General features: G+C 39.8%; 2 protein-coding genes across 4 annotated transcripts in view; both read left to right on the top strand.

Annotated features, from left to right (window-relative positions):
* The first annotated feature begins 5,056 nt into the window (after positions 1-5,056).
* Positions 5,057-12,326, top strand: LOC113029910 (uncharacterized). Of its 3 annotated transcripts, none has more exons than XM_080290819.1 (10): positions 5,057-5,292; positions 7,230-7,329; positions 7,629-7,775; positions 8,008-8,189; positions 8,433-8,569; positions 8,691-8,784; positions 9,049-9,381; positions 9,570-9,744; positions 9,834-9,958; positions 10,157-12,326. In XM_080290819.1, exons 2-10 carry the CDS (start codon positions 7,245-7,247, stop codon positions 10,481-10,483), a joined length of 1,605 nt encoding a protein of 534 aa, XP_080146945.1. In that variant the 5' UTR covers positions 5,057-5,292; positions 7,230-7,244; the 3' UTR covers positions 10,484-12,326. The 3 variants fall into 3 exon arrangements, with proteins under 3 accessions (XP_080146945.1, XP_080146946.1, XP_026036712.2); XM_080290820.1 differs by having other exon boundaries at positions 5,057-6,198; XM_026180927.2 differs by having other exon boundaries at positions 5,057-7,329.
* Positions 12,327-15,566: 3,240 nt separating this feature from the next.
* Positions 15,567-25,375, top strand: part of pth2ra (parathyroid hormone 2 receptor a) — a 72,843-nt gene continuing 63,034 nt past the window's right edge. The window contains exons 1-2 of the mRNA XM_026144345.2: positions 15,567-15,857; positions 23,741-23,846. Coding sequence (XP_026000130.1) covers positions 15,771-15,857; positions 23,741-23,846 — 193 coding nt within the window. The 5' untranslated portion in view covers positions 15,567-15,770. The remainder of the gene's footprint in view (positions 15,858-23,740; positions 23,847-25,375) is intronic.

Below are 25,375 nucleotides of genomic sequence, written 5' to 3'. Positions count from 1 at the left end.
TTCAGAAAATGTTTGAATGACACACTAATTCCCTCTCTGCCTCTCCCCGTCCCTCCTCTCTGTGGTTACACTGCTAGCACAAGGTTGTAAAGTGGTTTATTTTACAGACATTTCAGTTTAGGTTAATGCTGGCCAACAAATGTCAATTTGACAGCTGCACGCCATCAGCAGTTACCATCTGAACAGGATGCCGTTCACAGTGTGATGTCCTGGAGTATGCGCTAAATGCATCAGCTCATTAATGAGTCACCAGGCAGGCTCTGCCCACGTGTGCATTGTTCTCTCACTTTTGATTTGAGAACGAAGTGCTTTATAAACAGTCGTAGACCTTTTAAAGAGCAGGTGAACAGGCTTGGGTTTTCACGCAAAATTGCTTCTGGCAGAGCAAGACAATTTGTGCAGATAAAACAGGTGCCATCCACTCTCATCCCCTCTTAATTCACAATCTGATTAGAGTGCAGACGTAATGGCACAGAAATAGAAAAAGCTGGCAAGCTGTCTCTCAAATTCATGTTCCACGGTGTGAATGGGGACGCCGCCTTCCTGCGCTGTCAGCACAACGCTAAAATATGAGAGTGTGGCGAGTTTCTGTTGGTGGATTATTCCTTTTGGGTTTGGAGAAGTGATTTATGTTCATGTTTCATTATTTTAGCTTGTTCTTGGGTTGGGTTTCTGTATTTCATAGATACCCAGAGTTTAGTTTCCTTTTATCTGATATGTTCAGTCAAAAACTGTGGCAAAAAAAAGTTGGTGGGCTAACCACAATAGTTTTGGGCTGCGTTGAGTTAAAGTGTAGTTACATTTCCAGAGAGGTGCACGCCAGGTCCCGCCGTATGGTTTCAGAGAGGTTTATGGTCATGACTTAACTACGGTGTAAATTTCCCGGCGGAGGATAAATATCCAGTAAGTCTTCAATTGGATATTCCACCGTACTTCGAGTCCTCAGTTACTGTTAGTTTCAGTTCACGTTTAGATCTTTTTGTCTTGGTTTGGACGGGCAGGTGTGTTTGAAGTCGGACACGGGAGAAAAACAGAGTATAACAAAAAGCGAGCTGTTTATTTGGGCCGGAAAACATGAATACAAAATAAGGCAACATTGAACAATGGCAACGACTAAAACCTAAACTGGGAAAAACTAGACTGATGACTATGTAAAAGACATGAACATTATTCAGAGCAGGAGCATGCGGGAAACTATGGGAAAACACATGAACAAGAACATGAAGTACCTGAACGTTAGACGTGACATGAAGGGAGGAAAACAGACGACCTGACTAAGACTGAAAACACAGAGACTACATACACACAGCAGGTGATCAGGGGAAACAGCTGACACAAATGGACATAACGGGGAAGAGTAAAACTAAACACACTGAACAAAGAAACACAAGACTTTCAAAATAAATAAAACAGGAAACATGGAGAGACGTAGAAATGACAACACAGAAGGCCTGGGCGAAACATAACCGAGACTAAAACTTGAGGCAAACTAATAATAATCCTAAAACTTGACGTCATCTTCAAAATATCACAAATAGATCAAAACAAACTGAAAATGCTGGGTCACAGACTCAGCCCCTGATACTCTTTTGCATTTCCTTCTCTTCTGTCCCATCTCTGCTCGTCCTTTGTCCTCCTCTGTGTCGAGTTGATTCTTAGTTTCCTGTTCGGTTGTGTCTTCCTGTTTTGAGTTTATTTCTCCCTGCCATTATGTCTGTTGTCTCCACTTGTGCAACCGCCTGGTATCTCACCCCTTGTTCTGCTGTGAGTGTATATGCCACGGGTGTCAAACTCCAGTCCTCGAGGGCCGGTGTCCTGAAACTTTTCCATGTGTGCCTGCTGCAACACACCTGAATAAAGTTCAGTAGGTCATTAGCAAGACATGCTGAGGTGGCAATTCAGCTATTTGATTCATGTTACAGCAGCTCAAGAGTGAATGAGCGTGGCACAATAAAAGTAGTTTTAGAAGTACTTTTTTGTTTTTAAACGTACGCTTTTATTTGCATTTATGTGAGTAGGGTTAGGGGTTGTTAGGGGTTAGGGGTTGCCACCTCGGCATGCAGTCAAGTCTTGCTAATGACTTACAAATTTTATTCAAGTGCCTTGCAGCAGAGACACATGGAAAAGTTTCAGGGCACTCAAGGACTGAGGTTCGACACCCCCGGTATATGCTGTCTCTGTCTCCCCGAGCTCACTGTTACATCGTCCCTCATAAAGCTCTGTGTTTCCTTGCTCTAAGTTTTCCGGTGAATCTGTATTCCCTGGGGATTTCCAGTGTTTAGTATTTCTTTGCTCTATTTCCTGTTTGTTCCTGTGTTTTTGGACTAATCAGCATTAAACGCTCATATTGAATGTGACTCCTGCCTCCTGTGCTTTGCATTTGGGTCCATAATAAGCAGCTCACACAGCCAACTTATGACAGAAAGACAGACACGGCTCAACGTGAGCTAGAAAGTGATGAAACAGAAATTGTTGCACAGACTTCTTAAAAAATCTCCAGACACTTGGTTGTACAACACTCAGTGTTGCAGAAATGTTGTCAGATCAGAGGCTGGAGACGGGAGCAGGGCTTGAACTTATCCAAACTACAGAGACCGTATCCTTTAACTATGTTAAAATCATTGTAATGGAGTCACAGTTACAATCCATCAGGTTCTCCTGTGTCTCACTGGTAACTTCTAACTTCTAGAGTCAGCATTTCTTCCAGCTTTCTTTCCTGGCTGCAAATCAGCTAAATGTTAACAATGCAGAGTGTTGTTTCCAGTCTTGCTGAACAACATCCATACAGCTCTTTAACGCTCTGCTACTAAGTGAATCCAGATAACAGAAAGACATCCTGCACAGCCTGGATTCACTCCTGAAGTCTGACGGCACCCGGCAGATTCAGGTCTGCAGAAAGCTCATCATCGAGGAGAACAGAGATGACCCCATGTGTTTGTATTATGTGCGGCTACTAGCTGTGAAGGTCGTGTACTGGAGTGCGCGTCTACATTTTATTCTCGTCTTCTCATCATTTCACAGAGGGCTAACACAGCTCCTTCACCTTTAATCTATTAGAAAGAGGAGGAATGTTGTGTAAGCAAGGCCAGTGTCTGTCTTCCTAAAAGTAGACCGACTCCTGACAGAGACCTTGAGAGCCGGCTCTGAGCAGAAAAATCTCTTACAGCTCTAAAATTCTGTTGTCCATCCTCTTTGCAAAGATTTTCTCTTTTAAAAATACCAGTAAGAACAACAACAGGCAGATATTTTAATGTCAAACGTCCCAAATACTGTTCAAGGACAAATGTGTTCTGTAAGGAGCCTTCATATTCAAATATATTATCATTTTGTTATTTCAAGCAAAACTGACGTGCCTCACTTTTCATACCTGCTCCGCTGAGGCCAGCCCGGTGACCTCTGTGACAGCCTCCCCTCCCTGTACAAAGGCAAACATTACCACTTTATACCTCTCAGAAGAAGCAACCGTGGAAGCTCATTTCAGAACTGAGTGCATATTGTCATAGTTCATCAGCAGTTAGTGAGGAAGGTCTTTAACAAGGTAATTGCCCTTAAAACCCCCAGAAACTATTCCAATAGTCATTAAACCACGTCTTTACTGATATATTCTGAGGTTTCAATAAGGCTACTGTGGAAGTTGTCAAATTATAGCTGTCTGTATAGGAGTAAGAGTTAAATCAGCATTTATGGTCAGTAGGAGCCGACGCCTCTACTTGCCAAAAATGGTAATACTCCTCAGACGTCTATGGGAAAATGGGGCGACTGCCTTGAATATTTTCCTTGTTGAGTTTATAGATACAATTGTTTTAAATCAATGCAGTTTCTTTGGTAGTTTCTGGTGCTTTGTGAGTATTGAGTATCAGTCCCTGTACTGTTGTAGCCAGAACACAAATGGGAGCTAACACCTCTAAATCTGATGCTAAGGCTCTCAGATGTAAAAGGCTGAGGAGGAGCTGCCACATGTGGAGGGGTGTAAGTATCTCGGGGTGTAGTCTGAGTGAGAGGAGTGGAGTGATTCACATACTATACGGGTCTGTTATGCTTTGAGAGAGAGCTGAGCATGAAAGCAAAGCTTTTCATTTACTGGCCCATCTAGATTCCCACCTTCACCTTATGACCATCAACTGTGGGTGGTGACTAACAGAATGAGTAGCTCCATCTTTTGTGAGAAGGCTCAACAGCTGCTACTCCTCAACATCAAAAGTAGCCAGCTGAGGCGGTCGGGGCATCCGAACCATCCGTCCCAGACTCCCTGGAGTGAGGAGGTGTCTGTGGAGAGGGAGGTCTGTAAATTGCATTTAATTTTATTTATATAGTGCCAAATCCCAGTCACCTTGGGTGCTTTATATTCTAAGCCTTAGAATCTAAGGTAAAGACCCGGAGTAATACAGAGAAAACAGATAAAACCCAACAATCAGATGACCCTGTTTGAGCAAATGCTTTGGTGACAGTGGGAAGGAAAAACTCCCTTTTTACAGCAAGAACCCTTCAGCAGAACGAGGCTCAGCGAGGGGCAGGGCCATCTGCTACGACCGGCTGGGTGAGGGGAGGGAGACAGGACAAAGACGGATGGGTGTGATGTGTTACTTTTCCTCACACTGTAAAACACAAAAGCTACTTTAGTTTGTGATGAAACTAAAACTGAGATGTGCCAGATTTTCAGACATTTCAAATTCAGACAGACGACTTTTGTTTAGATGTTTGGTTTTTTTTTGTTTGTTTGATGATGAAACATCTCTAACGTGACTCACAAAGGAAATTATGCGTTTGACATGGGTGGGTCTCCTGTTCTTCAGTTCTGTTTTTATCTCCCAAAATATGAATAAAAAGTGTGAGCGTGTGTGGTAATTGTGTGTGTGTGTGTGTGTGCGCGCGCGCACATGCACGCGCGCACACGCACGCACACACGCACACACACACACACGCACACACACTCTAAAGGCATTTCTTTCCCCCTTTCAAATCCAAATAAGTTTCTTTAAAAGAAGTGTTGCTGCCAGTTAAATATAATATTTACTTACTCTTTGAACCTGATCTCAGCCCTGACTACACAGCAAAATCCGAAGTGTTGATGTGAGTTAAAATTACTGGTGTTAAAAATTTCGAGTTGAAAAGTGTTGGTTTGAGAGTTACAGTAACACTAACGGTGCTGAAAAAGCTCTGTAGCCGGAGTTATTTCAAAGAGTCAATACTATAACACTCATTTGGAGTTGATTTCCACATCCGGGTTTTTCGCGCTCATGGGCATGAGGAGTCCGCCAGAAGTTTGCTGTCAAGATCGAGGAGGTTGTTCAGGTAAGAACTATACAACAAGACCTATGTTATTTTATCATTATTAAATATTGTAACTAACTAGCCTATAACATTATTTATCAGAAGCATGCAATATTTTCCTAATGTGGAGTGTATTCATCTGCGGTAAGAGATGGGATTCGTTAGCTTAGGTAGCTAAACTATCCTCTATAACAAGTTAATATTGCAGCGAAAATAAATGCGTGCTTAATATAATTCTCAATTCTAGTTAGTTCTAATGTCATAAGAGAAATGCTTTCCAGTGTTCAATGCTTATTAAATGAAACGAGGGAGGAGTTAGCTATCCTCTGGATATGTTAAATGTAATGTTAAAATTTGAATTTGTGGTAGCCTAGCTGGCAGCTAAGACAAATGCGTTTAGCCCACTGCTTTTAAGGGAAGCGAACATTCGCCTCAGAAATATCCTATTTAAAAGTGAACTAAACAATCACATGGAGACGTTCAAGTCAAGTTTTGGAAAGCGTCAAGATAGGCTAATTACACGTGCTACCAGCGAGTTTAGCAGTAGCCTAGCCTACAAATCTTTGAAGTGGCAGGGGGTTATGGAATTCTGTTAGATGTTAGTGACCAAGCAAGGCGCGCTGCGTTTGTGCATGGGTTGCTTGCTAACGGTTAGGATATATCATACATGTTGTAGTAGGGCTGCTCAATTAATCGAATTTTAATCACGATTACGATCTGGGCTTTCAACGATCATTAAAAATGACTGAGCCGATTATTAGCCCCTCCCTCGTGCTTTACTCTCGCGCTGCTCCGTGTGGCAAATCGAGCGCACCTCTCTGCATTTCGAACACGTGTCACAACAATTAAGAGGACCCGAGGGAAGCTCGGAAAGCTAAGCAGAAGTTATTTGGAGAGGAGAGTGACTGCCGTTGGTTGAAAAGAGAGGTAAAAAAAACTTCAGTGGTGTGGAAACATTATGGGTTCGCGGAGTCAGACGTGGATCAAGTAGACATAGTGTGTAAACTTTGCTACAGTGTTGTAGCTGCACCACAGAGCAACACTGCAACGTTCACTAAACATAGATGTTTACATTTTTCATTTATTTTTTATATTGCAAACATTTGCACTGTTATCAGTATTTGCACACTATTTTATATTATTTTTTGACAATCTTTAAAGTCATTATTCAATACATTGTTATTGTTAAATAAATATCGTCAAATAATCGAGATCTCAATTTCAGTGAAAATAATCGTGATTATCATTTTTGCCATAATCGAGCAGCCCTATGTTGTAGTAGGCCTAATCTAAGGGAACATTTTCCCCTTTTCTACAGTTTTAGTGAAATAGGCTACCATCCAGTGTTTAAGACAAAGCGGTATAACGACTGAGGGTCGTTGACGTCGCCTCCACTGATAATCCTAGCATGTCGTGTCACAAAACAACCACCACAAAGTAGCAACTAGCCAGACGGCTGTGCATGTGTCAGAAACTCCCGATATAAATGTAAGACTTGCACTCATTAATTTACAGTATAAGGGATATTTGTTGTCATAAGTGAAAGCGTGATGAAGGCAGGTGTGCGTTCAACAGGAAATTTTATGTGGATTATCATCCTGACATGGTTTAAACAGAGATGCTTTTCCCCAAGTAGGCTACAGCGATTTACTCGCAACATAGCAGAACTAAGTATCTAGCCTGCGTGCAGACGAGAAGATCGCCGTTGTCGTCTTATAAACATGTGGATGGGTGGATAATTCATTGAATGCTATTTCTGTGTACCCAAGTTCAGCTATTTTAGTGCGCAGGGGGAAGCCAAATTATGTTCCTGGGGTTGAAGTGGTCTGTCACCCCTTCACAGATCATCACACAATGTATAGCCTAATATTTTCTTAAAGTTGTCCGGATTTGTTGCCACTTAAGCTATGGTTTAAATATATGGTAAAAAATATTCTGTGCCCCCTTCTCTCCACCAGGTGCTGTTGTAAGACATGTTGCTGAAAGTGAAATACCTCAATGTAAAGAAGTACATTAAATTGCACGCAGGATTCACTTATCTAGAATTCATCAGTGAAGGTAAGATAACCTGGCAGAACAAAATTTGTTGCACATGTATCAGTTCATCATGTTTGCATCTCATCTATTTAAAAACCGAATTAAATGTTAACACATTTTATTTTAATGTGTGACATTAAAAACAGTACAGAGCAGTAGGCCTAGGCCTATATTGTTGCTGCAGACTTGTCTAATTTAACCATTTTAAAGACAGGTAAAACAGCTGTTAATAAATATTAGCTAAATAAAAAAGTCAAAATTAGTTTTTAAAAAAGTTTTTCAGGCGTTTTAGGTGACATTATGCTTATCTTTTTGTAAAGCCAAAACCAAGTTTGGACTTCCGGATGCTGCTGACCTTGATATTTTCGATGAAACTGACACAGCTGTCGAAGAAGACATTTTTCTGGAGTTACTGGAGGCCCAACCAGACCTATGCCTGACAATACGTGAAAAGATTTCAGATGAAGGTAAATGTTATCATAACTTAAATTTTCAGAGTATAGCCCACTCAATGTAGAGCCAAGTTCTTTTGCTCTTGATGCAGATGACATTGACCTGTCTTCATGCAATATACATGACAGTGGACAGGGCTGGGTCATATTTGTATAGAATGTTGTCTGAACATGAACATTGAAATTGTGTTATTAATGGCATTGTGGAGTAGCCTAAAGAAAGTTAACCAAATCATCTCTCCCAAAGATTTTTGTCCTTTAGCTCATTCCACACCATCCTCCTCGGATACATTATCTTCCCTCACGGACACTATATCACTTTCATCAAGTGACAGTGACCTCAGGGAAAAGGGCATTCCTGCAGGCCGCAGTAGATCCAGCAAAGACAGTTCTGCACCAAATGTTTGTGTGTCAGAGGCTGCAAAAGAGGTAATTGAGAACAGAAAATGTCTTTTGTATTTTTGAGTTGACACCATTTATACTGTAGATTGTTATACAAATTGAAATTCAAAACATGGTGGTTCCCAACTTGCCCTGTATGAAAAAATGTTAGTAGAAGTTAGTGCTTCTTGCTAGATATGTCTTTCACAGGTTTGTTGACATTCCTCTAAACTTTCACCTTTACTGACAAACAAGTTTTTATTGTTATTATTTTCCCTTTTATATGAGCAGATGGTTAAAAATGCCTTGACTAGGAAACCTGGTGGAGAGGAAATTCTTGAAGAATACAATGCCGAAAATTCACTGAGCCACCGCACCCGGCGGCAGCTTGTTAACATATTGGCAAGTGATATGACTGAGAGACATGGGTAAGAGTAATAGTACCTAATAAAAAAGTAAAGATGGGCCATATGGAATATTCTTGTAATGTATACTGCAGTAAAGACACATACTTCTGATTTAACATTGTCAATTGTATTTCCTCTATAGCAGAATTCCCTCCCGTAAGCAAAAGGAGAAATATGCCCTTGGAATAATTACACTCTTTCCCTCATTGAAGGATCCATTTTCTCCAAACGGCTATGTAAGTCATGCAGTGATTGTAAAACAGCACATTATTTAGTTTTCATCATGGAATAATTACATCAGCTAAATGATTTAAAAGAAAAATCTTAATTCCTCTTTCGTAATAACTATTGTCATAAAACTGTATTGAAATTGTGGATGTTGTTTAACATGTATTGCACCTGTTACATGATAATAGTCCTTGGGTTTCTTTTTGCTGAATCTGCAAAGTCTGTAAGATCGCATTTGATGTTTATTTTTCATCTATGTTTAAATGTGACAGGAGCATTTCTACGACGGAGTGAAAGGCACTGGATATATAGCGTGGCGCCTCAAAACCATGTCCAGGTCTACAACCAAACGGCCAGTGAAGGAAGTCCCAGTGCATCAAGAACAAGGGCCTAAGCGCAGAAGATTAGCAACCACATTGCCTCAGCAACTTGATGGAGATGCCTGCAAGGAGGCCATCTCATTTCTTGTTCACTCTCCTGATGAAGCAAGTGTATTTCAGAAGATGAAAATGACTTTCCAACATCGCCAGGATCTGGTGCATGATCCACAAAGAACTGCAGATGTCTTCAAAACATTTCCACGCTTTTTGGATGTCAAAGGACTAGTAAGTCAAATCACTTGATATTTTCAACTGTTAATCCTTTTTTTTTTGTTTTGCTGATGTGGATGGCAACAGTAAAAGATGTGATCATTGGTCATCCCAGTCAGGCTATATCCCATATTGGTCAAAATCACATTGCAATGTAAACAATGTTGAGCACTGTCTTTATGTCCTGTGTGTATGATGAACAGGTCAATCAAGACTTCCTGCTGCTGTTTGGTGCTGAAACAGCCACCAAGTTGCTTGAGAAGTGGGACATGTCATTCAAGCCAAAGGTTATTAAAGAAGCCAAACAGCTGACTCAGTCAACTGACCTGTGTCGTTTGATAAAAGCTGCTGAGAAACCAACAGAGAGTGATATAAATGGTAGGCGTCGCACCATGCTTGTTTGATTTTAATAATATTTATTTTTACCTGTCATTTTGAAATTGTTTTATAAATTCAACCATACACAGACTGGGACAGTGACATGGCCTCTCTGCTGCTACTCCTTCAACTTTTGCCACCCACAGCTGGACGAAAGAGGAGAACCAAAATAAGTCCAACTGATGCAGCACACAAAATGGTGCACTTTCACAAGGTAAATATGTTGTCTCACTTTTTAAAATCCTACAAAACACTTTTTCAGTTTTTGCACTTTTTAGTTTTCCTCTCCATGAAGTATGTGTCTTAGTATTTTGTAATAAGTTAGCAAGGCACATAATGTCAAACTGAATGAATGGTTCATACTCAGCAAGTATAAGCTAGGCCTATATGTCAATATCTCATTTGTTTTTAGTCATGCTGCAGCATTGATGAACACTTGCAAGCAAGAGATGGTAAACAACCATACATCCTCGCTGTTGGTCGAACCCAGAACAGCATTGACACCTTCTACATCGCAGTGGACAAACAGCTCATCCCCTGCCAAGCCACCAGCTCACTCAGTGCTTTTGATGAACTTTTCAAATCCCACTACGTGTTCAACTTATCTTACGACGAGTCACTGGTTCATCTCTACAGTTTTGTGCAGACCACCATATTCAACATTGATGCCACCTCAACAGATGAGTCACCACGTGTTCGTGAGTTGCGTGCCAAAATGTTGAATGAGAACCATGTTTAAATGTTTTATCTGTCAAACTCTGCATAGCACCAGTCAGGCTTTGATAAGTCATTTGCGACTAGGTCACAGTTTTTATCCAAGCACCAAATTTAAGTTGGCTTGTTCACAAGATGGTTGCAGCCGTCAGTTCACTACATATTCTGGTTTAAAAAAACATTTAAATAGTGTTCATGATGAAGATTGTTGTCAAAGTGGTGATGCAGAACCCTCAGAGTCATTTCAAGCTGATTTTGACAGATTACAAGATACAGACATAGCAGTTGCAGGAACAAGTGTTACTCAGAGCCTAGAGGTTGGGTGTTCTGAAAACAATGGGTCAGGTCAAAGAATTAAAAAAAATTCTGAAGCAATTTGCACTAAAATTATTGGTAAACTCAATGGTAGTGGTTTGGCAAATAGTTTTGTGTCATCACTTGTTTGTGATTTGGAAGATTTTGCTGATGGACTGCACTGTGAGTTTAAACATAAAGTACTGAACGTTGTGCCAACAGAAAATCCTGTTAGATCTCCAGTGGAAAAATGTCTTGAGACTTTTGACAATCCAGTTGAGAAGTTCGACACTGAAGCTAAAAGAAAGTCATATTTCCGTGAAAAATGGGGAATTGTGGATCCAGTGGAAAAGACTTTAGGAATACGCTATGATACAAGGTTAAATAAAAAATCAGGCACTTATGACCAGGTACCAGTAAAAGACACTTTTGTGTACATTCCAATTTTGGAAACAATCAAATTTATATGTCGCAATTCTTATATTTGCGAGCTGCTTGCTAAACCATGTGTATCAAAAGAAGACAGATATGAAGACTTTTGTGATGGCAGTTACTATAAGTCTCATCCATTGTTTTCAAAACCACAGACTTCTTTGCAAATTCAGCTTTATTATGATGACTTTGAGACTGCTAATCCACTTGGTTCCAAACGTGGTGTTCACAAAGTTGGTGCAATCTATTTTGTCCTCAGAAATCTGCCTCCAAAGTTAAATTCTGCATTGATGAACATTCATTTGGTTGCATTGTTTCATGCAGAAGATGTGAAAAAATACGGCTTTGATCCTATTTTACAGCCTCTGATTGATGACATAAAGTTTTTGGAGAGCCATGGCATTGATTTACCCTTCTCATCTGAAAAGGTCCATGGCACTATATGTCAGATAACTGGGGACAACTTGGGGATGCACTCAATTTTGGGTTTTGTTGAGTCTTTCAGTGGACGTTACTTTTGTCGTTTGTGTTTAATTGCAAAACAGGATGCACAGAGTGTGTATACTGAGGATGATCCAAAGATCATCTTACGAGGGAAAGAACTTTTTGAAATGCACTGCAGTGAGTTGCAATCTGATCCTCAAAAGCTACATGTGTTTGGCTTAAGAAAGAATTCTACACTGAACACTCTTCAATTCTTTCATGTTTGCCAGAACTTTTCCTTGGACATTATGCATGATATTCTCGAAGGGGTAGCACAATATGAGATAAAGTTACTGTTGGAATATCTGTCAGACAATTTTCTGCCGAAACCTGCTCTTTTGTCACGGATCTATGCTTTTGACTATGGCTACTTGGAGAGCAAAAATCGTCCAACAAGGGTGAACTTAGACAGTAGTGGTAATAGTATAGGTCTTAACTCCATTCAGACTCTTTGTCTGATAAGAAACATTCCTTTAATTTTTGGTGATATTGTGCCAGAAGGAAATCAGAACTGGACTATGCTATTGCTATTGTTGCAAATAATTAACATCATATTCTCTCCATCTGTTACACATGGCATGACTGTGCTTCTAAAACATTTAACAATGGAACATCATGACTTGTTCAAATTGTTGTATCCAGGTAGGAACATGATTCCCAAACACTACTTTATGTTGCACTACCCAACTTGCATCAGAAAAATTGGGCCATTATTGCATGTATGGAGCATGAGAGGTGAGGCTAAACATAGGGTATTCAAAGACACCCTTAAGAACTTTAAGAACATCACAGTGTCACTTGCCAAAAAACATCAAACATCCATAGCATACAAGTGGGAGACATGTCCTTTAAGCCATGTTGAGTATGGGCCCTTGAAATCATTTGATGTTGATAGTGAGGAAAATAGTGAAATGATCTCCCTAGGCTTGCCTGCTGTTGCAGAAGAGGCTTTCTCTGCTAATTGGGTTAACATTAATGGGACTGAGTACAGAACAGGATTGGTCATTTGTTGTGGTTCTGAACATGAGATGCCGGTGTTTTGCAGAATAAAAACAATAGTTTTGGTCAATAGTCACACCTACTTCATAGTTCAGAAGCTTGTGGTTGAAAATTTCAGTGAACATTGCCATGCTTATAAAGTGTTTGAAACGGATGAAAAAGATGTTGTTAAAGCAGACTGTATTGAAATATACAAGCCCTTTGATTTGCAAAGTGCTTATGGTGATGATGATGGTCTGTACATTGTGCCATTATTTTTGTTGTGAACGTATGCTGTATGGTGCTTGGAATTTAATATTTATTAAAATTCTTATGTGACCAATTTTATGTTTTCTCCTTTTATCCTGTAAAGGGACTTAACAAGGACTTTCACTGAATGTAACACAGTAGTCATACAGTAATTGCACTTTAATGCATTTTTGTATTCAGACAATTAATACAGACTAGTATTTAAAAGCTCATATATGTCACTTTAAAGTGCCAAAATAACACTGTAAAAGTTACAGAATAACACTCTAAGTGAAAACAGTCAACACAATCCAGTGTGAAAATAAACACTTAAAAGTGTCATAAATAACACCATAGTTGTTGTGTAGTAACACCCTCAGTGAAAAGAGTTAACCCAAGCCAGTGTAAAAGTGAACACTTATCAGTGTCCTAAAACAACACTATAAATGTTAGGTAGTTACACTCTGAGTGAAGACACTTCACACCATACAGAGTGAAATTTTAACACTATGGGTGTTATATTTTTAACACTACAATGGAGTTAAAATAATAACACTTTGCAAAGTGTTACTTTAACTCTAAACCAGTGAGAATTATATAAACACTGGAAAAGTGTTAACTTTAACACTATAGGAGTTGAATTAACACTGGAGATTTTGCTGTGTAGGGATGGGTATCGTTTAGGTTTTATCCAATACCAGTACCAAACTGGTACTTTTGAAACGGTGCCGGTGCTTAAGCGGAGCTCGAACTGGTGCTTAAAGAATGGAGAACACACACTTTGTCCAAAAACCTCTTATGTTTAGCTGTTTTTTTGTAAAAAGATAACAATGTTAGCCTTTTCTGCAGCTATGTGGCATATATGGTATCACTCTTGGCTGGAAGCAGTGCTTAAACAATGGAAAAAACACAAACTTTGTCCAAAAACCTCTCATGTTTAACTGTTTTCCACTTTTTCTTTGGTCATTTTAGCCTTTTTGGCCAGGGTGAAGGGAGTATCTGCCATCAAACAAGAAGACAGCTTCATGTAGCTATGATGATGTTTGCTAGTTCACCTTACATGCATTAATGTAATAACGTGGTTAGCCTACTCAACGTAAATTACACACGAACAACATTAAGCTACTCACGCAGAGAAGAACGGCTGCTGCTGCATCATCATCCTCATCATTTCTGCTACACTGGCAGGGCTAGGGGCCAGGACTCTCCTCTTCAGATTCTTGGGGGATGTTGCTAACTCCGGTCCGATAACAGGCACCACACCCGCAGTAGATGTGCACGGTGTGAGGTCTTGCAGCAAGAAATCAAATACGGCGCATTTCTCGGCTTTTAAAAAACGCTATGCGTCGCCAGGTGTTTCATCGGATTCGAGGTGCTACCTCCTTTGACAGTATCACAGTATCAGCTTAAAGCACTTGTTGCTGCTGAGTTTGCATCTTTTGCTGTGAAGTACAGCCAGACTTTGACCGCTTCGCCTTGGACATTTTTAATCTGTAGCTCTGCTCTAAAATATGATGCAATCTAATTATAAATGCAAAACAATACAATTAAGTTTTTAGTTTGTTTCCTCCCCACAGTCATGATTTATGTTGAACACACAAGGCCTGTCACACCGAACCCCTGCAGTTATCATAGGGGGTCAGTCTAGTACTAATTCCAAAAAAGTTAGCATGATGTGTAAAATTTAAATAATTTAAAGAATGATTTTCACAGTGGAAAATGACAAACACATCAAATTTAAACTGAGAAAATGTGGTTTTTTAAGGTCAAGGTTCAGGCTGATGAAAGATTCATCAGTCGTGGCTTTGCACAGAGATTTCTCCAGATTTTCTGATATTACACACATTAACATTTTTACACCGTGAACATTATTTTGAAATTCTTTCATAATTTAGTAGCTGCCGATTAACCTAGCCGCTTCTTTCTAGCAACACTTTATTTTCCAGCCTTTCCTGGAGCCAGCATTACATTGCTTGAGATGTAATGCTGGCGTGAAACTGAAATTGAACTCATATTTTTCACGAAACAGTAAAATTTCTTCTTCCAATATTGGTATTGTTTTTTGTGTTCTAATGTGAATAAAATGTGGATATAATATTTGCAAATGTTTTATTTACATTTTACACATTTTTTGGATTTGGTGTGCGCGCGCATCTGTAATATAAATAACGAGCCAAAAACGCGTTACGATGATTTTGTATGATAGCAGTAAGTTATATTGAATTAGAACAGTTTTCCATATTTCTGCATTTTTACAGAATTTAAGCTTTTTCACCAAAATCTGGCACAAAGTGACGCAGAGCATTCCCTGTTTAATGCTCGGTGTTTCCTGGGGAAGGATCTGAAGTTTGCCCGCCTAATGAATGCCCTCCAGTGTTGACACCAAACCCACGCCCTTGTAAGCAATCAGCGGCACTGCTCCTACCCAGGGCACTGAATCAGTGCGCGAGGAGAAGGAAAACATCTCCTTGCTGTGCGTGTTTACGACAGAGGATGTTTCAGAATGACACCACTTGAACCCCACGTCTCCCCCCCCCCCCCGGCTCACACGTGGGGCGCTGCGTGCTGTGCTTGAGCGTCACATCACAGACTTAACGGGAATCTCGGGTGTCTGCACCGCTCCTCCAGGATTATGCCCGGGATGACTCCGTGGTGATTTCTGAGTCCTTTTTGGAAACATTCATGGGTGCACGACAGGATTTCCCGAGTGGGGAAACGTGGGATTTTGTCCACTACCGCTGTCGTTTCCACTGCGCGGACGGCTCAGGTTTTGACCACAACTTGGGTTAAACTTTCCCGAAATACTCCGGTGTGAAGAAAGAAAGCCGGATTTACAATTAACTATTTAACCTGGTGTTCTCTTCACACTGCCGGGGATGAAGGCAGATCGACGAACTATGAATTTTCTCTTATGGATATTAGTCCCAAACTTTTTCCTGTGTTGGCTTGTGGTTGACGCACAGGTAAGAAACGTTATGCTGGGCACGCGCCACAGCACGCGGCATGTTTGTGCTGCTAAAGTCATATTTTTGAGCAATTGTTTCCCCCATTGAGCCCAAAGAGGCTCGACAGAAACATGAGAATATAAACTGTCATTATATAATGTTAGACCAGCACCATGCATCATTTCCCCTGTGTGCAGACACAGCAGGCAATCTAAAGAACACCAGCCATGTATGCAAGTATAGTGCATGTGCGCATTTTTCTGTTTTATATATATATATATATATATATATATATATATATATATATATATATATATATATATATATATATATGAATGAATGTGTGTGTGTGTGTGTGTGTGTGTGTACGATAGGAGTCAACAACGAGCGATAGATAGATCTAACAGTATAAGTGTATAAGTCATTTATTTTGTTATTTTGTGCTGTAGATTTTTGCGACCACACAGGCACGCACGCACGCACACTCCACATTTCATCACAAAATCAATATCAATATCAGCACAGCAGATGGAGGCGATGCATTTGTTATGAGCTTAACTTGCTAGGAGCAGTTTGTTCCACATCTGATAAGTTTTGTGTTCTAAAATAACCATCAGCTGCCTTTCAGATCACATTGTGATGGGTTTGTTAAGCCTCACTTTTTTAAGTAATGAAGCAAAACCAAACTGAATGCCTCCTAGGAACAAGACCAGTATGTTTGAGTTTAGATTATTTGTCTTAAATTGTTGTTGTTGTTTTTTTTTAAATAAGATGATGCATGTGAATATAGTATTTTGCATGTAACCCGAAGCTGGGCTGACTAAAAAATTGACACATGAATCACCAGACTTGATGTACTATTAGTCACTGATGAGTCCCAGTTGTTTATAGTGAAGCATAAGCTTGTCGAGGGCAGGAGAGTGTTCCTGCATTAACAGCACCACGGACAGCGGCTTCAGCACTGGATCCTCTGTGATGATGAAGGATCTGAGTGTACATAAAAACTAGAAAATAACATTTCTGATGCCAAGGCATCATTTCATAATATGAATATCAAATAGCAATAATGGAATAATGAATAGTGCCGGCCATATAGATTCAAATGTTGAAATATGAGTCATTGAAAGTTGGGATTGTTTGGTTTTTGCTTCACTGACAGATGCTACTCCTCCTTTAATTTGTCAGTATTGTATTTAAAAAAAGGTGTTTTTTAAAATACATTTTCCAGGCTGTTGCCTGCTAATCAGACTCAAGTCTTTGCTTCAGTTTGCAAGTGAAGTGCAATCTTCTTCCTGTACAGCTGATTTAATTTCATCCATGTCTGCCATCAGGTTTACATGCATTTTTTCCATGAAGAGAGATATTTAGCTGGCTAAGACAAAGATGTGTGACGATAACACCTTTCACTCTTAATCCCACAGATTAACCTTTACTTCAACTGTTTCATCAGTGGGTTCAACGTCAGATCTGTTTGTATTGTTGGACAAATTGTGGGGATTAATTCAGAGTCTGGAGTCAGATTAGGTAAAGCCTACCAAGGCTCACTGGCTGAACTCTGAGTCAGTGATGAACACGTCAGCCTGATTTGCAACATCAAATAAAGCGTGCACATATTAAACAGCAGCTTCAGTTTACCTTAGTTTTAAAAATAACACACTGACCCGCTGGGAAGTTTTAGGGTATGAAATAAAGAAGAGAGCTCCTTTCTGCATCTAACAAAGGATCCACGAAGGAAGTTTCAGGGGTTTAAATGTACTTAATGAACTGATTCTGATGCCTGGCACTATAATTATTTATCCCAAGACTGAAAGTCAAACATCTGCTGTGTACCAGCTAACCACCCTCAGTGAGATGGCTGGGCTTAGGCTGGGTTGTTTGGCTCAGGAAGGTGTAAATCTGGAGTCCAATTAATGGAACAAGCCTTCAGGTGTGGGACACAGACACCTTCTATTTAGAAAATCTGTCTATGAATGGGAGCTGATTTAGTACTGTGGCTACCTTTGACAAAGCTGGGGCCCAGTTATGATGATTCAACTGTAACACAGGACATATTATTCTCCAAGGTGAAAAAAGAAGGGTTGGGTAAGGGCTTTAAGTATCAGGAGAGCTGCTTGTACAAGAAATAGAATAGATGTAGAGATACTGTGAAATGACGTCAAAAATCCCCACCTGAGCTCTGTTGAAGCAATTATGGTCCAAAATGGCTCTAAAAGGTTTTGAAGGTATAAGCTGCTACAACAGGAAGTGCTTTTTTTGAGGTTATCGCTGCTAGAAGAGTTTCAACCAGTTATTCATTCATACTGGGATTATCTACACCTATGACTCAAGCTTTATTTGTAGCGCTGTTTATATCCGGCAGAGCAGACAATTAATTTTCCCCAAGGTGCTGCATTAGAAACTGCGACAGCCGTGGAGGGCCGCACCCAGAAGGGAAAGCTAAACACCCACCCTGACCGTAGAGTCTGATGACATAAGATACTGATATCTGCTGATGTTAAAAACAAATTTTCCCTTTCTAACAGATGTAACACACATGTCCTTATCATTTTGTGGTTCAAAATAGGTGTGCCCTCTGGTGGACAGCATGTGCAACAGCAAAACAGCTAACAGCTAATAATTTTACGATATGCCGAGTGTTGCAATAAAAAATAATATAAAAAACAAACACCCAGCACGCCCCTGCCTGTGGTTTATCCTTCAAGCTCGGGTCCTCTACCAGAGGCCTGGGAGCTTGAGGGTCCTGCAGTATCTTAGCTGTTCCCAGGACTGCGCTCTTCTGGACAGAGATCTCTGATGTTATTCCCAGGATCTGCTGGAGCCACTCGCCTAGCTTGGGAGTCACCGCACCTAGTGCTCTGATTACCACGGGGACTATATATATATATATATATATATATATATATATATATATATATATATATATATATATATGTGACTTATCACCAAATTATGAACTCAAAGTTAAACTTTTTCAGTATCTGTTTTATCCAGTAAAATCTGTAAGTTTTGTCTCTACAGTTATTTTTTTTGATGCAAAATGAAAAAATGTGGTGAAAATGCCACAAATGCTGCTGTAAGTTGGAGTCTTTCTGCATCTGAATGGGATCAAGTTAGCAATTAAATGCAATATTTTTCTGAAAATACAGCAGTTAACTGAGATAAATCATTGTAAATCACATGTTTCTGTCTACAGCAACCTTCCTGTTTGACTGGCAGCCAGCTGTGTTGAATCCCCTCCAGTTGTGCTCATTGAGAAAGACTCAGACTGAATCTTTCTGGATTTATAAATTAGATAGCAATTATTTGCAAACCTTCACCAACCTCTCTTAGAGGGACTGCATTCAGTCCAAACCTGCAGAATGTTTTTTAATTCAACCTTTATTTATGTAAATTTACCTTGATAAAAGTAATCCCACTATGACTTAATGTGTTATTTATACGAGAGACCTGTTTCGGTTGCCTCCGATCAGGCAACATGAGCTCTCTTGTTCATGGTATTCATGGTTCAAGTATTTCAGTTTTTTTAATTAAATTTGAATATTTCATGTTCCTGTATCAATACAATATTGGCGCACAAAATATTGCAATACTATGCTGTATTGACCTCCCCATGTAGCTGCTTGTAATTTCTTCCTTTTCCAGCCTTTAAGTAAAAGTAACTGTTGCTGGATATAGTTCAACATGATTGGCTCAGTTTTAGTTGCACCAGTAGACAAATATAAATGCAAATGATCAATTACGTGATCAATTATGTAGGCTCCAGATGCTCCAGATGCTTTAGATGACCAGTTACAGCAAAGAACTCCAGAGGTTTTTGATTTGATTTACAATAATGGTCTGGGAACAATGGCTGCAAAGTCAAGACTGTTGTTCAGGTTTTAAATATTCTAGGTAATAATTTTTAACCTGCCCCAATTTGTGCTTAATGTACAAGTTGTTAAAATTTAGTAAACAAACATGGTGGGAATCCTTCTTAAGCTTCTACCAAATGCTTTGTGTTAGCTCAACATTATAACGATTCTGAGAGTCGATCGGTTGGCTCCTCCTGTATCTTTAATTTATGCATGCATAAATTAAGAGTAAGTCCAAGTTTCCTACCACACTCCAGATGGAGCTTTAACATATTTCTGAAAGTATGTTAACTATAATTAACTCTACTGGGAAATGTTAAGGCTTCAAATCTGAAACACAGACATCTTAAACATGATCTGCAAAGAATATTAACCGTGTTTGATTCTTCTGCTTAATGGGCTGTTGGATATATGATCGTACATGGGTTTGTAAGCTTGACATGGTACAATAACCACACTGTTATTTTCCTGGAGAGGCTGTGAGATGGCTTAAAGCTGTAATGACGTCTTTTTTTTAGATTTTCAGTGAATGTCAGGCTTGGGTTTGGAAAACTGGAATAATCACATAAAAGGATGTTAAAAGTTTGAGGAGTACATCTGAGAGGTCTTAGATTTCTGTAAGAAGTGAAGCAAATTATGAGAGTGGAAATGTACGGAGCCTGCAGGGGACATGGGAGAAAAAAAACTTAAGATGGACTTTTGCGAGATCTCGCAAAAGTTTTAGCCGCATTCTTCGGCCTTCGACCTCCCGTTAGCTCGAAGCTAACGGGAGGTCGAGACCTACTACAGCCGGGAGGAGCACCGCTTTCCCGGCACATCGTGCCTCGACCTCCCGGTTGGCTTCAAGCCGGCATCCGAAGATTGCGGCTAAAACTTTTGCGAGATCTCGAGTTAGTTTTGCGAGATCCCGAGTTTGTTTTGTGAGATCTCGCAAAAGTCCGTCTTAATTTTTTTTTCTCCCATGTCGCCTGCGGGGCTCCGTAGAAATGAGACATTAACTGGAAGTGAAGTATATGGAAATCAATGTGAAAAGAAGAAACAAACAAAAAAAGATTGAAAATCACTGAAAGAATGACTGGAATCCACTGATTCTGGACCTTTTCTTACGTTTTGAGGAATAAAGCAAGCATACTGTTAATATAAAAGTAAATAAAGGCAAAAATCGATTTTTCTTTTTGTTTAGACTCGTATAAGAAGTCAATCAAAACTGATGTCGGGGTTTTAAAAGAAGCTTTTAGGAAATATGTGTGAGTGATATGCCTGTTTTAGTCATGTCAGAAGCATCACTTCAGAGAGAGCTCTCTCTCTCTTTGGTCACTTCTTCACTTTGGTCCAAACTATAACAAAACAGTCTCGACTGGATCGACTTCCAGACATGCACCCTGTTATGCAAATCTGATAGCAGTTTGACATGTGAGTATGATGTCTGAATAACAATCCTGGTCACGTTTGGGGAAGAATCGTGACAGCAATCTTACCAGGTCACATGTATATTTTCTGTATCAGCCTCAAAATGGAAAGCATGTTGGACTTGCATAAAGAAAAAGGCTGTGGCAGAAAGAGAGAGCAAAACAAAAAGGAATGCAAATGTTTTACATTAAAAAACTCTAATACATTTGTTATCTCAGTCATTTTCACTTCTACAGAAAGAAATCATTTAAATAAATTAGGAAAAGCAGTGTTAAGAAAGGGCGATTTAAGTTTTTGGGCGAATCATCTTTTCATAAGTCATAAGTGTAATAATCTCACCAGCACATTCTTTATATATTTTTCATTTTCATTCATGCCAAGTGTTAAATGTATAAATATGCAAGGCCTAAACTTTTGGCAACGTGTGAGTAGCTGAAGAGTGAATCTATATTATTGCTCGTCTCCAAGAATTTATGCACCACAAAAAATCTGCTTTAAATTCTGCATTGATTGATGAAAGTGAGGCAAAAATTGAATCGAGGACTCTCCATGAGAAGAGATGTCACCCAAAATTCTCCCCACACTAGCTTTGCAAGGTTGGATCTCATTTCATTGATCTTATTGCAGCTTTTGATACATTCTCCCACCACACCGTCCGCTATAGATTAGTCTCTAATGGCATAAACAGTCACTCGCATGGTTTTCTCGTACCTCTCCGGCTGTTCAGTTTGTGCAAATAAATATATATATATATCAGTATAATTCAGATTATTGTGGTGTGCCTCGAGGCTCTGTCCCGGGGGCTTTGCTCTTCAATATTTATCTTCTACCTCTCTGCAATATTTTCAGGTGATATAACACTCATTTCTGTTTATCTTCCAAACCCACTGCTATTCTCCCTCCACGTCTCTTTCTGATTGTTTAGTTAAAATTAAAGTTTGGTTTACTCATAATTTTCTTTAACTTAATAATAATGAAAATATAATTTATTTTTATTGCCATAAAATCGATGTGGTTTAAATCTATTAGTTATTCATTAACTATTAATTAAGAACATTAAGAGCTGGATGGCCTGAAAGCCATAATCTGAGATCCTTCCCAGATGCCTTAATGCCCACTCGCATCCTGGGCCATTTGACCTCAGCAAATCACATGATAGGCCAGCACAGGCATCTAGTATCCGTAGTTTCAGGTGCTGCACGTCTCGTATCTTCACCCCATAGACAATTGCCTTCAGATGACCCCAAAGATAAAAGTCTAACGGGGTCAGATCGGGAGACCTTGGGGGCCATTCAACTGGCCCACGACGACCAATCCACTTTCCAGGAAACTGTTCATCTATGGCACCCATAATGTGGTGGTGCACCATCTTGCTGGAAAAACTCAGGGAACGTGCCAGCTTCAGTGCATAAAGAGGGAAACACATCATCATGTAGCAATTTCAAATATCCAGAGGCCTTGAGGTTTCCATTGATGAAGAATGGACCCACTATCGTTGTACCCCATATACCACACCAAACCATCACTTTTGTTGTTCCAACAGTCTTGGAGGATCCATCCAATGTGGGTTAGTGTCAGACCAATAGCGGTGGTTTTGTTTGTTAACTTCACCATTCACATAAAAGTTTGCCTCATCACTGAACAAAATCTTCTGCGTGAACTGAGGGTCCTGTTCCAGTTTTTGTTTTGCCCATTCTGCAAATTCTGTGCGCCGATTTGGGTCGTCCTCGTTGAGATGCTGCAGTAGCTGGAGTTTGTAAGGGTGCCATCTGTGAGTAGCTAATATCTGCCGAAGGGATGTTGGACTAATGCCACTCTCCAGTGACATGCGGCGAGTGCTACGCTGTGGGCTCTTGCTGAATGAAGCTAGGACAGCCACTGATGTTTCTTCATTAGTGACAGTTTTCTTGCGTCCACATTTTGGCAAATCCAACACTGAACCAGTTTCACCAAACTTAGCAAGCAGTTTGCTGACTGTAGCATGGGAGATGGGTGGTCTCGTAGGGGGTCTTGCATTGAAATCTGCTGCAATGACCTGGTTACTGCGTTCACCAGATATCAACACAATTTCGCTCCTCACGTGTTAACCTCTTTGACATGTCAATGGCTGTGAACAAAGAGAAACTTGTAAATAACTCATGAAAGAATAAAGTTACGCTGAAACCAAGCACACCATTGTTTTTCTTGTGACATTACCAATAAGTTTGATGTGTCACATGGCCCTCTTCCTATTGAAAAAACAAAAGTTGTATCCAAGATGGCCAACTTCTAAATGGCCACCATGGTCACCACCCATCTGGAGGAGTTTGCCCCCTCACATATACTAATGTGCCACAAACAGGACTTTAATATCACCAACCATTCCCATGTTATTACGGTGTATCCATATAAATGGCCCACCCTGTACAATACCTATAAAGAAGTCGCTTTACATGCATCAAAGAGTTTCTAATTTTAAAATTCACATAATTTTTTATATATGCTCAGTTCAAGATTAAAATCAAAGACCTGGGGCAGAGCAGGTCTGGCCCACAGCACGCAGGAAGATGTTCCCAGTGTTGTTGAAATTTCAGGAAATGGTGACTTACAGTCATGTATGCACAGGGTCAAAGATCTGATCGTGTTTGCTGTGCTCCACAGATGGGGTTTGATGGGCCGCTCTCTGCACAGGAGCAGATGTACATCCTGTATGAAATCAAAATGCAGTGCTACCAGAATCTCTCCAACACTGAACCAGGAACCACAGGTACAAACCATACACGCAGATACAGTCGCTGCAAAACAACACTCAACTCATTTGAGCTTAGCTGAAACATCAACACTTTAAATTGTATGATGGGGGAAAAATTAGGACGATTCCAAAAATAATGGAATCAATACTTTTGATTAAACATCTTTTCCCAACTGTCAGTAAACAGGGAAAATTAAAACAAAAGGAAATCAATATTTGATGTGACCACAAACTCTTCTGCACTCCTTATCTCAATTAAGGATGCTCAGTGCTCAGAGAGCAGAAAGGAGGGAGTTGTATTTGTATATGGAGCTTCCACTTTTGCAAGCAAAAAATTGACGAGTATCTAAAAGTGATTCTTACAACCTAAACCCAGGATTTAAAGCACACCCTCTGGCTTCTGTAACCCGGTTGGGTAACAGGGGATGTGCTCAAACAGCCAATAACATAACATTTGTGCTACATATGTGATAATCTGTTGTAAGATCTGTTTGCATTTAATTCAACTTTGCAGAGCTGATAAGAAATTAAATCAATAAAATCAAAAGGATGTTTCAAGGACATTTGAACTAAAGACAGTTTTGTTTTTTATTTTTCCTTTACAGTATATTATATATAAACCAATTATTTATATAATCATTTGTTTTCAACTTGAAACTCTCGTTTGTTCAGCTTTCATAACCAGTGATTATGCAAGTATTTAACAGAATAATAGAGGCTAACATTTCTGTGCTCTTTAATGAGTAATTTCAATTAAAACACCACATGTTTGGAATCAATTTGAAATCAGAGCTGCAGCAGCAAATGAGCCAGCATGCTCCATCAGAAGTGGGCGCAGCTTACCCCTCAGCCTTCAGCACCAGACCTGGGCAGACTGCAGGGTGTACATTTCTCTCTCTGGATGTTTTTGTGCTTTTTTGCCTCTTTATTTTCCAGGTGGCAGGTGCATAATCACTGATGGACAGTTGGTCTTGTCTTCCAGAATACATAAAATATTAAACTGCTGATTTTAAATAGTTTTTTGAAAGAACTCTTTTCTTTTTGTTATGTCACCAACGGCAGCTGTGAGTGTGCCCTGAGTCTGTCCAATAGGTCCTGTGGGCTGACATTGATTTATTGTCCCAGATGTTTAGCACTGGGCTCAGACTATTTCTGTTCCACAGAGCTTTTAGTGAAACAGAAGAGTATGACTGTGTCTTTTAATGTTGCACGTTACAAAACATACACAGGAAGTAAAGCTGCTGTGTAGGGAGCCCTTTTCAGTATTTCAGGCTCGTCTTCATTCTTTTGATCCAGAATGAAAATCAGAGGGCAAACAGTCTCAGATTGTGTTGAGGTGCACGCACACAGAGCTCTTCAACATCCCAAATCAACTTTCACATAGTTTTGCTTTTATAGCTCACATCACCCGTATTATGTGACATCTTGAGATATGAGTGAAAATATAGTTTTCAATGCAGATGAGGCAGATCTGAAAGGTGTTAGATTAATGCCTGCCTGCTGTAATGTTATTCCAGCCAGTGTGATTTAGGCTCTAACAGAAA

Source organism: Astatotilapia calliptera, chromosome 16 (genome assembly GCF_964374335.1).
Source record: "Astatotilapia calliptera chromosome 16, fAstCal68.1, whole genome shotgun sequence".
Classification (NCBI taxonomy): domain Eukaryota; kingdom Metazoa; phylum Chordata; class Actinopteri; order Cichliformes; family Cichlidae; genus Astatotilapia; species Astatotilapia calliptera.
This window is presented reverse-complemented; position numbering and strand designations above follow the sequence as displayed.

Bases quoted from the DNA above. Each gene is read 5' to 3' on its own strand.
- LOC113029910 (XM_080290819.1), top strand. From the start codon at position 7,245: ATGTTGCTGAAAGTGAAATACCTCAATGTAAAGAAGTACATTAAATTG. The intron at 7,776-8,007 runs GTAAATGTTATC...TCTCTCCCAAAG, and splicing joins TGAAAAGATTTCAGATGAAG to ATTTTTGTCCTTTAGCTCAT. The intron at 9,959-10,156 runs GTAAATATGTTG...ATTTGTTTTTAG, and splicing joins AAATGGTGCACTTTCACAAG to TCATGCTGCAGCATTGATGA.